General features: G+C 39.7%; 1 protein-coding gene across 1 annotated transcript in view; it reads right to left on the minus strand.

The window, feature by feature from the left end:
- Window positions 1-13,231, minus strand: part of CNTNAP2 (contactin associated protein 2) — an 870,382-nt gene that overhangs the window by 98,034 nt on the left and 759,117 nt on the right. Inside the window, exons 18-19 of the mRNA XM_044419123.1 lie at window positions 12,747-12,917; window positions 2,094-2,312 (exon numbers count right to left, since the gene is read on the minus strand). Coding sequence (XP_044275058.1) covers window positions 2,094-2,312; window positions 12,747-12,917 — 390 coding nt within the window. The remainder of the gene's footprint in view (window positions 1-2,093; window positions 2,313-12,746; window positions 12,918-13,231) is intronic.

Here is a 13,231-nt window from a genome sequence, read left to right on the forward strand (position 1 = left end):
AAGAAGGGGACGGCAGAGGATGAGGTGGCTAGATGGAGTCACTGAAGCAGCAGGCGTGAGCTTGAGTGGACTCTGGGGGATGGTGGAAGACAGGAAGGCCCGGAAGAATGTTGTCCATGGGGTCGCGATGGGTCGGACATGACTTCGCGACTAACAACAGCAATACAGAAATGCAATACATAAGTAAATGAGTGTTATAAATAAATACTATAGGGAAAGGTGCAACTAAATTATGAATGTATTTGTTTGGGATTGACTGTTTTTGCCCTCTGTAACCTTTAAGCAAATCCTAGAAGTATATTTACATTACATATATTGATAGGAATTAACATGTATATTTCATGCAGATTTCTTCCCTAATGAACTTTTAAAATGCCTATATCCTTGCCCCCCCGCAAAAATCTGGCAAGCTAGGACAAAACATAGCTGAAACCTTCTATTGAAATGGATAAGATGGCACTGTCTCCAGTTTGGTGTGTAATCTCTGAAACCACCAATCAATCTAAACTAATCAAAGTGACTCTTCTCCTTTTAATGGAGTGTAAACAGCCCTCAAATCTCTACCATTGGTCACAGGTTCATGTGATCACCATGGAAAAATGTCAGGTGCCAGTTGCATGCTGTGTGACATGCCAATTACCTTCATGGTGTTCAGTGGGTGTGGATGGCTTCCAAACCCTGTAACAGGCCATGGGTTTTAGGATGGTTTGGACACCACCTGCATTTACATCACCAGTTTGGATGACCAGGCAACCTGTGTGCTATGAGGATAATTAAGCAAACTGCATGGCATACACCTGGCACATGAAGGGGTGAGGAAGAGAAGCAGCCATGCCTTTCTCCTCGGGTTATCTTGCAAATCCAGCCTGTGAGCACTTAAGGCCAAGTCTTGCATTCATGGTTTACAGGGGTGGATGGAGAAAGGAACTTGTTCATAACCCAGGGACTGCCTGTATAGTGGGTGACCTGACTGTGAAAATAGTGTGGTATAGTGCTTCGAATGTTGGACTGGGATTCAGCAGACCTGGGTTATAATGCCTGCTCATCCATGAAGTACACTAGCTGACTTTGTTTCTCAGCCTAATCAGCCTCATAGGGTTGTTACGGGGATAAAATGAAAGAGGATTATTAAAGCTACTTTGAGCTCCTTGCAGGAAAATGGCAGGATATAAATATGATAAATAAATACACAAGTAACTAATCTGTTTTGCATATGCTTGCACTGCTCTTTAAGTAGTTTGGCAGGTACCAGTTGATCCAGTTGGAGGCTCAGCTGATATCTGTGGTATGAAGCACATCACACCTCTAAGGCTGGCATTTCAACTGAAACCTCTCCTAGACCAAGACAATGTGGCCACGAATATCCATGCTCTTGTGACCTCTAAGTTGGACTACTGGAATGAATTGCATGTGGGACTGTCTTTTTGGAAATCCCTGTTAGTGAAAAATGACTAGCAGGTTGTTCATTGAGATTGGTATACAGAACAGATCTTACCAGTTCTTGAACTCCTATACTGTCTGCCAGACCATTTTGGAGCAGATATTGAAGTGTGCCTGAGTAACAGAAGGATGGCTTTCTGGTACATAAGTATGCTCAAATACCATCATAATTAGAAGCCCTTCTCTCAATCCCCCTGCTGTGTCTGAATATGAAGGGGCAACTAAGAGAGAATCTGTTCAGGTGCAATGCCGTCCCTGTGAAATACCCTCCCCAGGGAAACCTTGCTGTCACCAAATTTGATTTCTTGTTGGCCTCAAGTGAACACTTTTTTTATCTGTTTGAGCTTCCCAGCATTTCATCCATCCATCCAATCATTCATTGCATTTATCTGCTTCTGATTAAGAGTATAGTATTTTTTGCTACAGTGTTTTTTATATTGTTTCACTGAACTTTTTAAATGGTATGATTGATTGGCATCTTCTCATTCTGTTGTAGGCTGAACTGAAGCTTCAGAACTGTAGAATGGGTAGAAATATTTCTGAATGAATGAATGAGTGAACAAGAAGAGAATTGCTGGCCCGATAAGTATATCAACAGGACAGACCCTGGGCACATAGACCCTGGCTGTCACCGGCATGCAACTTCTACTTACCGACGTACAGTTGGCTGTATAGCTCAAGTCGAGTGTGACCTTCTGTGGGTGCCTTCCGGGTCTCTTTGGGGAGCTGGTCCACCTGCAGGCTGGCCTCTTTGACATTCCGCTCTGCTAAAACCCGATGCCACTGGTTGTCATTGAGTGCACTGGGTGACCTCACAATGATCTCCACGGGGCCATTGCCAACATCAAATGAAAAGGACACATCTGTTGCAGCTGATGAGAAAAATGACAATCGGTGGAGGGCTTAACACTTTACATGAAAGACCACGAATGCAATCTGTGTTACTTTACAGTCATCTAAAATGTACAGTAAATTCCAGATTGTGATTTGCAATAGGAATTTCATTATCAATTAAAATGCAGAAAATACTTTTAAGATGACAATGAATCCTAATTCTTGATGTTATTTCCAGAACAGAAATCAATGGAATTAGGAAAGAAGTAGTGACTTTATGCTAGAAAGGTAAATATAAGCAAGATTTGTAGAATAAGAATCCAGTATAAGACAAATTTGGGTTGCAAAATTGTCAAGAAAAGAAAGCAGGAATACAGGAAGGAAGGAAGGAAGGAAGGAAGGATGGAAGGAAGGAAGGAAGAGGGAGAGGAACAGTTTGGAGAATCCAAAAAAAAAAAAAAAAAAAAGCTTTCTTTTTCATTTTTTAAATGAACATGCTCCCTTTCCACCCTATCAGATCTCCCAGCCTGGTTCACAAAATGAAATGGCTGCTGCTGGGTGAAAATAGAAGGGGCAGCATCAGAAGAAAATTAGCAGAGCTGAAAGAATGCCTTCCCTTCCTTCATTTCCTCTTTCTCACTCTGCTGCTGCTATGTAACGAAATAAATCAATAAATAAATAAATTAAAGCATTTGAAAATTCTCTCTTGCAAGTTTCAGTTCAGCAGCTGGATGGCAGCCAGTTCAGTTTGCCCATTTAGGTATAATAAATTTCATGCTTATTGGGTTAGCAATAATTAGTGGTTGTGTCTCCAAAGTATTTTACATTTGCAGGAATGCAATTGGTGTCTACTAAGTAAAAATTTCATCTGTTTTTTTAATGAAACAAAAAAGAAGGCAGGAGAATTTTCATTTCTCAGAAGCTAAGCAGTACACGTGAAGAGAATAACCTGGTGGCAACAAAAATAACAGGGTGGGGGGTTAGAAAAGAAGCAGGAGGGCACAGTTGCTCTAGAGGGTCCCACAGGCCAGTCTGTCATGGCAGCAAATGCCATGGCAGGGTTGTGTTGGTGCAGGTGACTGGGCAGAAGCGGTGGGCCCTCCTTGCCTGTGTGCAGGGACAATTTGCCCCTCTTCCCAGTCCACTGCCTGATGCTGGTGCCTCATTCTGCCTCACAGATGTCACAGGATGACATGAGCTACTTCTGTTTTAGGGCTTTTCGACACAAGGCAGATGTGCTTGTTATCTCTCACTCACAGGCCTTTTCGTGACATGGCTGCTGTCATCCTCCAAGGTCTCTCTTGAGTTTTCCAGCCATTTTTAGAGTGAGGAAAATCTGGTATTAAATTTTAAATCATGGCCAGCTGGAAAAAATGCCTTATGAAAAGACAAAAATCTGTTATAGTGCAGGTATACCACATTGTGCTTTGTTGATAGAATATATAGAAATACAGAGAAATACGACCCCTCAGGAAAAAGTCCTATGGAAAGGATGCATTTTTCCTCCACAAAGGAGGCTCCAGACTACATCTCTCATGTAGAGAAGCCCTTCACCTCACTGGCTTGCTTGGGTCATGGATACCTTGTGACTAACCATGCCCAGCATGCCAGCCATTTTAGGAATGGGCAAGTGTGCCCCCATGGCAGCCATTTGTGAGAGCACCATCAGTACCCTCTCTGAATTCCAAATATGCCCACCAACCCAAACAGCTTGGCATAAACTCTGCCCTAAATTTCAACCATGAGCAAGACCAGGAAAGGAAAGGATGGAGGCAGGGCAGAAGGAAAGGTGACTGAACCTGCTGGTACTGGAATATTAACAGAAATGGATGAGCAGCTGACACAGAAACTTTGTTTGGCCTGAGGGAAGGTTTGCTCATCATATACAAATGTCCCATTCATATACAGTATACCATTAGCTTGTAATGTAGGGTTACAACAGAACCCTAATTTGTAATTACTATTTCTCTGAAATAGAAAAGCAGAGAACTGTAGGCCTCCACTTAAACACTCCACTTAAAAGGAATTTATCATTTTAAAGATTCCAAGTGTTCTCCAGATAATGATCTGAGCAGCCCTTACAAGAGTCCTGTGTTACTGTTTGTTGTTATGATTATCATTCCCCTATTACAGACATGTGATTGAGGCAAAGGAAATAGCTTTTTTAAAGCAGAAGGAATTAAGATGTTCCATATGCATGTATGTATGTATGCATGAGTAATGACAAACTACTTGCCAAGTAATTTCAAAGCAATACAACATTCATAGAACTAAACACCAACTATATAGAAAGAAATATGCTGGAAATATCCATAGCATAAACATTACATTTAGTGAAATAAAATAGACACCAAATCCATAACCATACCACAGAGTGGCTATTGCAAACTTGTTTCCTAACTTTTACTTCATAGTATCCTTCTTACCTTCTAAAGCTTTGCACATTGCAACTTCCTTTTACTTACATATGGACTTCCCCCTGTAGTGTTTGCTTTGGCTGATATTTTCAATTTGGGGGTGGTCTCGCAATGGGTAGAATTTGTGCAGAAACACCCTATAGGAAGCACCAACTTTGTCAGGGTGAGCAAAACTTAGAAAAGGTGGAAATCTACTTTAAAATAGAGCCCTACCATTAAACCTCAGCTGGCAGATTTTGGAGCATTAAGTTGTCAATTATTAATCATGTTCAAAGTCAGGAATGGGGAAGAAAATTGCAAATACATCTCTTTTGGGAAGATTAGTGGGTGAATGAAACTAAAGAGTAAGAGTACTGGAAAAGCTTTTACCCAGCATGGCGGAGTAGTATATGTTCAACTAATGAAGACACAAAATGTTATTTTCCAGCTGTGATTCTTGGCCAAACCAGGAACCATTAATTTCTATGCATTAGTAATTTGTAGATGAGGCTGTCCAATGTCATTAATGGACAGCAGTGATAGTTCATTTTCGGTAATGCTGAAATCATTCCTTTCTTTCTATTTTTGAGCCTAGTCCTGATTGTTCCCCATTCAGTTTGGATCCTATGTACTTTGATTTCCTTTTGACATTCCTGTGAGCAACCCCGCTGAGAAGCATGTGCTACAGCTCTCTGCTTGATAATGGAAAATGGCTGGCATACCAAGATGATTCCCTATACGTTCTTTACAAGGAAAAAGAAGGTTACCTTCCCTTGACTATGTGGGGGAATCTAGATGTAAGCATCCCTTGTTCTCCATTTGCCCATTGTAGTAACCCAACCATCTGATTTGTAAAACTTACACCAATTACTTGTGGGCTCAGCCACACAGTTGGTTCAGGACGGGATGGGCTCCATTCTACATCCACATGAATTTGTCATTTTATTTAAGTCATTACAAACCTTAGTTTCCAAATATGTATTTTAACAAAGTTTCTCACAAAATATGCAACTATAAATGTATTTTACACCCAAGAATGGTTTTATAAACATGTTTTACTCTAGAATATACACTTTAATGCATTTTACTTGTTATTTTGAACTCAGACCTGCGTAATGGAATTTGAAGAGTGAAATACAAAGGATAGTTACATTCTGATCTTCAAATTAGACTGAGGGGTGCAGATTGGATATGTCTGAATCAGAATTTTCAAGGACCAGATTCCTCAGGCTTCTCTAACTGTGCTACTCTGCATTTCCTGACATCCCATTCTTAAAAGCAATTGTGGTGGCAGAAATGGGGAAAAAAAAGAAAATACCCTGGAATGCCTACACTGGAAGTTGTGTAATAGTACACTAAACCCATAAAGATGTATGCTCCAATAGAAAATGCTCCAACAGAAATACAGGTAGACTTTGTTTAGGCCATCCAAGGTAGGTCAGGATTTCATGGATCCCGTGACAGCCATGGGACTGACCAGGCATGTCTGGGTTCTGACTGATACAGCTGGCAGTCCTGTTGAATACATAGGAATATACAGGAAACACAAGTGGTTGACACAATTGCTTCTGAGTGCCACCTCTGTGGTAAAGATCATATGTCTCTGTGGTATATACTGCAGCTGAAAGCAATGAAGCAAACAAGAGATGGCTTGAGTGGAGATAAAAGAAAGTTCCTAGAAGATGCAATGGAGCCCTGGCATGTCCTATACTCAATAAACTTGGCAGTAGTGAGAGCGCAAAGAAACAATATCTCATTGTTTCTGTTTAATCTTCTCTTTTCCACCCAACAGAGCATTCTAGGTTCATCCAGGATGAGGCCTGCCTATATGGACACCCATAGATATTGTGGAGCCATCTGGGTCCCACTTCGATATGTATGTATGTATGTATATCTCAAATATAGGTGTTCAAAGATAGGCTGGACATGCCCATGGTGGGCATGTTGTGAGAGGAGCCAGCTGGTGCTGGAGGTCAAATTAGATGGCCTGGGAGACCCCTTCTGACTCGCTCTGTTTCTATGTTTCCAGGATAAAATCTCTTGCATCCAGCAGGACTCAGACTGAAATGTTATTGCAGCGGAATCAGGTGAAATATCTACAGCCCAGCCTGGTCAAGTTCTCTTGGATGATTTCCATTTAGTACAGCCTGAGGATATCGGGAAAGTGCTTGGACAGGTTTGTACAACCACCTCTGTTTTGGATATTTAGCCCTCTTGACTAATAAAAACCAGCAGAGAGGGAACAGTTGGCTGTGCCCGGGAGATGAGAGGGATGGGTCTTTTGCAACAGGACGGCATATAAATATCTTAAATAAATAAATAAATAAATAAATAGGAGGTAGTGAGGCCACTCCTGAGAAAACCCTCTCTGGACTCAGAAGATCTTGATAATTTTAAGTTGGTAGAAAATATTTCCTTCCTGGGCAAGGTTCTTGACTGGATAGCAGCCAAACAGCTCCAGACATTCTTGCATGATACTGATTACCTGGATCCATTTCAATTGGGGTTCAGGTTGGGTTTACCATTTAGGGGGGTTTTTTTGGTTATTTTTTTTGTTATCTGTATTCTGTATTGCAATTTTACTGTATTTAATCTATTGTAGTAAACTTCTCAGAGAACTTTAGCTAGAGATAATTATCAGGTGTGAGGTATACTTTTTGTGTTCAGTATCAAACTAAATATTAATTCTTTTGACTGATTTATTTGTACTGTAATTTTTTCTCCTACTTTTTTGTTATGAATGTACTTTTTTGTTGTTATGGATGTATTTTTTGTTGTACTTTTGTATTGTATTTTAATGTTTTTTACTTAATAAAATTTATTTTAAAAATAGACTTAACTTCAGGTTCTGAAGAATCAGGCATCATGTTCCTTCACATGGGCTTGATTAAGCTTCTTTGTCCATGTTCTTCAAAGAGCCTTGTTTGCTGATTTGTGCCAGGGAAGAGGTGGAAAGATGGTACTTTTGGTTTGCTCTTTAAGAATCTCCGAAGGCTGGATATATGCTCTTAACCTATATTTTATCGTAATCTATCAGATAATTTAGACAACAACTTCTTAGACTGTGTCTTTGTGTGTATGCCCCTCCTGATTTTTATTTTGTTTCTTAAACATTTATATTTATATATATAAGCTGAGAGGCTGGCATGCTGCAAAGATATTGTTCAACACCCTCCAGCTGCTGCTTTACTTGGGTTCAAAGAAGTGGTTTTGTATTTTAGAAGTCAAGAACACACTTCTGCCTTTTGCTTTGTTTCCTGGGCAAGTTACTCTTGTTTTAGTCTCACAAATTGGCCTTTTGGGAAATGGCTGTTTTGTGCCCCATTGTGCCCATCATGGCTGCCATATTATGTCAATCCAGCCTGTGGCAGCCATATTATGAAAGTGTACACAACACTTACTTTCCAAATGTGTCCACCAACCCAAAAAGTTTGGAGATCCCTAATATAACTAGCACACAATGAAATACTGAAGGAAAAGGACTGGCATATATGTCAAGTCAAAATGTGTTTGGGTTACCACAGTGTTTCATAGGTAGTCTCTATTGAATTCTAGAAGTTTATTGAACACGGCAATATAAATCATGAGTCTCCACTGTGTGGGAAATATTGTCACTTGAATTATCATTTTCAAAGGCGAAGAATTCTAAACTTACTTAATAAATATCAGTGGTGTTGGCAACCCTTTCCTATTGATTTTCTCTTACAGCTAACTTGTTTCCTGAAAAAAGGCTTAAGAATGCTATTTGCTCTGAACTAGGACAACATCTCCTTAACCTTTCCATGAAACTTTTTTTTAAAGCAGTGGTGGTAGTCAGGAAAGAGCATTTACTGATGTAAAAAGAAACATAAATATATGTGAGGTTAAATTCTACTTCCTTGAGGAGGGTTATGAAAACTGCCTTGTACAAGGAAAAATGTGGTGTGCAAATATAATAACAATACTAAAATAATACTATAACTCCAGCATTCACATAAACCACTGTATTCTCCATGACGTCATTTAGGGTATGGAAACATATGTGGCCGCATAACTCCATGTCTTTATGGATTACCAAGCTACGTAATAAGCTCAATAATCATCTTTGCTGAGTTATAGAACCCATGTACGCATGCATAATTGGGCCATTAAACAAAATCCAAAGAGACATTACTACATCTTAATCAAATTTGTTGTCAATAGGAACCAGACAAAATTGCTATGCAGGCAAGATCTGACCACCAGTTGTCCATCAGGCTACTAATTGCCTTGGTTCTTGTTCCCCAGACAATTCTTTGCCTTATATTTATTTTCACGGTGGCAGTCACTGAAAAACCCCCCTGAAAACTCTGAAGGAAAATTCACCACACAGATACATTTATACTGTACATTATATATGCAAAATGAAAGGGATTAATTATGGAGGCAACTTTTGTCTATGATTGCAAGTGCCCAGAAAACTTTCCTTAACTCAGGAGATGCCACTCCACAGCTCATAAATGGTCACCACCTCTCAGTCATCACAGAACAATCATCCTTTCAGGCAGAAGCAATCAATTCACAGCATGAAGTAATACTCCCATGAGTCTGAATGCTGGTTCATATATGCATGTACATCACTTGGACTCTCTCTCACTAGAAGTCTTTGTTCTTGATGATTTACAGCATGAATGTATTGACTCCATTGAAAATGATTACATTCATGACGATATGAATCTGTATAAAAGTTCAATCCATGGGTTTTAATCTGCAAAGTCTTGCTCACATATGCAAGTCAATGCTGATGTGGCAACCATCAATTGATGAAGACGCTGGTGCAAACCAGAACCTCCAAGCATGTCCAGATATGTCTGGCTTTGCAATTGAATGCTAGCTTAGGAACAAGGCAAAAGTAACATAGGAAAGAGATGCCCATCAGAGATGATTTTTTGGAAATTGCTCCTGCTACTAATTCCTGCCTTGATGTTCATGTTCAAGCAGGAGACAGGATGGGGTAAGTCGCAATCCCAGTGCAGCTTGCAGACAGCTGGCATATCAGATCAACATGACTGACTCGACAAAGAAACATGCTCCGTACAGGAGTTGCAGAGAAATACCACTGTTGTTATTGTTTGTTACAAGAAAAAATGGAGATGAAAGAGCTAGTATGAAACTGGTGAAAATGGAAAAGGCCCAGAACAATTCATCAGTAAACGTATGACTAATTACAATGTGCATGCTACTGATTTATTCCCCTGGAAGCATTATACAGCATTTGATGGGAAAATATTACCAGCATTCATTTATCCTGGAAGCTGTTGTGTCTTATGTGTGTGCATGTGTGTGTGTGCTGATGGATGTGTATAGGCTACAAACTGATCACACATTTATTTCAAATTGTCTTTGCAATCTCTGAACCACTCTTTGTGAGTTTATGCCAAACTGATTATTATTATTATTAGCAGTAAATTTCTAATTTTTTTAAAGCAAAGGATTTTCTGGATTGCAATGTGTGGGCTCTGTGTTACCTCTAGATAACACTGATAGATTAATGCTCAAGATAAGCACAGGCATCTGAATACTGTCTCCTTGTTAAGTTTACTGAAAAAAAGTGTAGGCATAAAATTGCAAAGAACACATGAAAGAAAAGCCAGTGAAACTAATAAAAGGATGAGTGACTATGTTTTCTGAAAATGATTTATACTTAAGTTACCTTGAAGGTGTCAACTGACCATCAGCTGTGAAAGTAATTATGTTCTGCAAATTTTCTGAGGTATGTAAAATGGAGTCTGAGGTAATTCTCCATCTTTGCCATCTGATCTTTGGATGCTGACAAGTTGAAAAAGCGGGAAGGAGAAGTGTATGATAAATGGGCCAGCCACACACTTTAGCCACACTCCTTGCTGCATTTATCAATGTGTTCTTTGTGACAGCACCTCTTGTCAGCTTTCGAAAAGCAGATTTTTCCAATCACAAGTATATTCTTTTCGCTCAGGCTATAAAGTTTGTGGTTTAGCTTATAGTACATGAAGGCCTTGTTTATAGTTGGAGGAATACACCTGAGTTTTGTGCACATTTAACAAGCTGAAGAAGGTTCTGTCACCATATAGTTCCCTTCATTGTCATACCATTATAAGGGAATGTTGACCTGCTCTCTAGTCTAATGTGCGCAGCTAGTGCAACTTCTGTCTTAACTAGCTTTCAAGGGTTCAATGATTGATTGCAAGGAGTGTAATTTGCAAACCATATATTACCTTTATGTGCTGAAGCAAAGCTTGCAGTTACCTGAGTCATATGCTGACATAGGAACATGGTTGAGGCTTACTGATGGCAGACTCCACTGCCTTGCTGGCAATGTTTGAAAGATGGAATCATATGAGAAAGCAGGAGAACCTGTTCTGTTGACTGAAAGGTGGTATTATCCAGCTTTGGCAAAAGGAGGGAACTGTAGGGAGGTGAGCCAACCTAGCCAACCTACTTGGTAATGGAAGAGGGTTAATAAATTGAGACTTAATCCAGATAAAATGGAGGTGCTCTTGGTGGGGCGATCATCTGTTCAACGGGGTGACAATCAACCTGTCCTGAATGGTATTGCACTTCCCCTAAAGGACAGTGTTTGCAATGTGGGGGTACTCCTATACCCTGAACTGTTGCAAGAGTGGCATGGAGCATCTTCTATCAGCTCAGGCTGATTTACCAGCTGCGACCCTATCTGGAGAGGCAGAGCCTAGCAACAGCCATCCATGCTCTGGTAATCTCTCATTTGGATTATGTAATAATGCACTCTATGCATAGAGTAATGCACTCTATGTGGGGTTGCCTTTGAAGATGGTCCAGAAACTTCAGTTGGTTAAAAATATTTAATATTTGGTCATTTGGCTTATATGTCACTCCATAAGCCACAGGCTCACTGGGTGGCTCACAACATAGTCAACAAAATTTTATTAGGGCAGTGAGGCTGCTGGCAAGGACTGGAAGATATGAATGCATTATGCCAGTCCTCTGCCAACTTCACTGGTTACTTGTTGAAGTTCATTCCGAATTCAAAGTGCTAACACTAATATTTAAAGCCCCAAATGGCTTTAAATCTAAAGGAACACCCTCTCCTATATATGCCTACTTGGACCTTGAGGTTATAGTCTGAAATCCTTCTCAGTGAGCCCCTTTTAAGGAAATAAAGAGGGTCACAATAAGCAGAAGGACCGTTTCAACTGTGGCACCCCATCTGTGGAATCAGCTTCCTGAAGAGGTGTGCCTGATGCCTACTCTATTCCTTTTGGTGCCAGGCAAAAACCTTTTTATTTACCTAATAATGAAATAGTTTATTTATTTATCTCTGGGTGGATCACAATAATTAAATGATTTGAATTCTTTTAAAACCAATTTTAACTCTGTGTTTATGTTGTATTTTTTGTTCTGCTGCTGTACCATTGAACTTACTTGAATGCAGTTGTTGTAGGCCTGCTATTGTTTTTCTATTACAGATATTCAATTTTAATGTTACTGATTTTATTATTTTATTTTGTGCAGTTTGTTTTTGCCTTATGGGCAGTGTAGAAATTAATTAATTGATTAACACCCAAGGAAGTCTGGGTACAATAGACAGGAGAAACTTCCAGATCCCTGTAAAAGTTTCTTGGTTAGGCTTGCCTGGTGGTCAGAACAACTGAAGTTTAGCCTGAAGACCCTGGAGTGTCAGGTTAGTGTGCACTAACAGCACTGGGAACTGATGGAGTATATTGGTTAAGCATAGGGAGAGCCAGGTTCAAACTTGTGCCCAGTTATAATGTTCACAGTTCTCAGCCTAAAGTTCCTTGTAGAGCTGTGGCAAGATTAAATTTGAGGTGGAAGTGATAGCAGTGATGAAAAACATATATATGCCTTAAACTCCTTGGAGGAAAGGTAAGATATCAACATAATTAAAATAATAATCTAAAAATTAAATGTTAAATCTGTCCTTCAGAGTTTAAAACTCATCCTAAAAAGCAAACAGAGCAAAGAGACCCAGTCATTTATTGGTACTGCATTGATGAGTTGTTGGTTTTACAGAACATGTAGAAGAGTAGAAGCTCAGCACTTTACCTCTAATATCATCACTAATGCTGGGAATAAACTTACATTTTAGCTCAAGTTTGATGAAGTCTGCATTCCCCAGATTCTCAAGAAACACTCCATCAGGGGCCGCCGTTTTGAAATAGAAAGAAATATCAGCACTAGTTTCTCCTTGGAAGGTGGAGAAGTGGAGATATGAAGACTGTTTAACAAATGATGCTGCATTCCAATAATTCTCTGCAGAGACACAAGAAACAAGAAAACATTTTCCCCTGTGTTCCTTTTGAGCTATATGCTACTTAGATACAGAAGGAATCAACATCAGAACTGAGAAGCAGAGGTTTTAAATGCTAAGGAGGCTATAGTACCCTCCACATTTAGGCAAAGCAATAATTCTGACTCCCTCCCTTTTTAGAAGCTTGTTCATAATTCCATTCTTTGCACTGAAATCCAGAATTGCATCAAATGTCATGTTCCCTCTAACTGTTATACAAATAAGGCATTCCAGTTGTTAGAGAGTTTGAACGGGACTCAGGAGTTCTTTGTTATAA

This window comes from Varanus komodoensis, unplaced genomic scaffold (assembly GCF_004798865.1).
Source record: "Varanus komodoensis strain SLA01 unplaced genomic scaffold, ASM479886v1 scaffold10, whole genome shotgun sequence".
Lineage (NCBI taxonomy): Eukaryota > Metazoa > Chordata > Lepidosauria > Squamata > Varanidae > Varanus > Varanus komodoensis.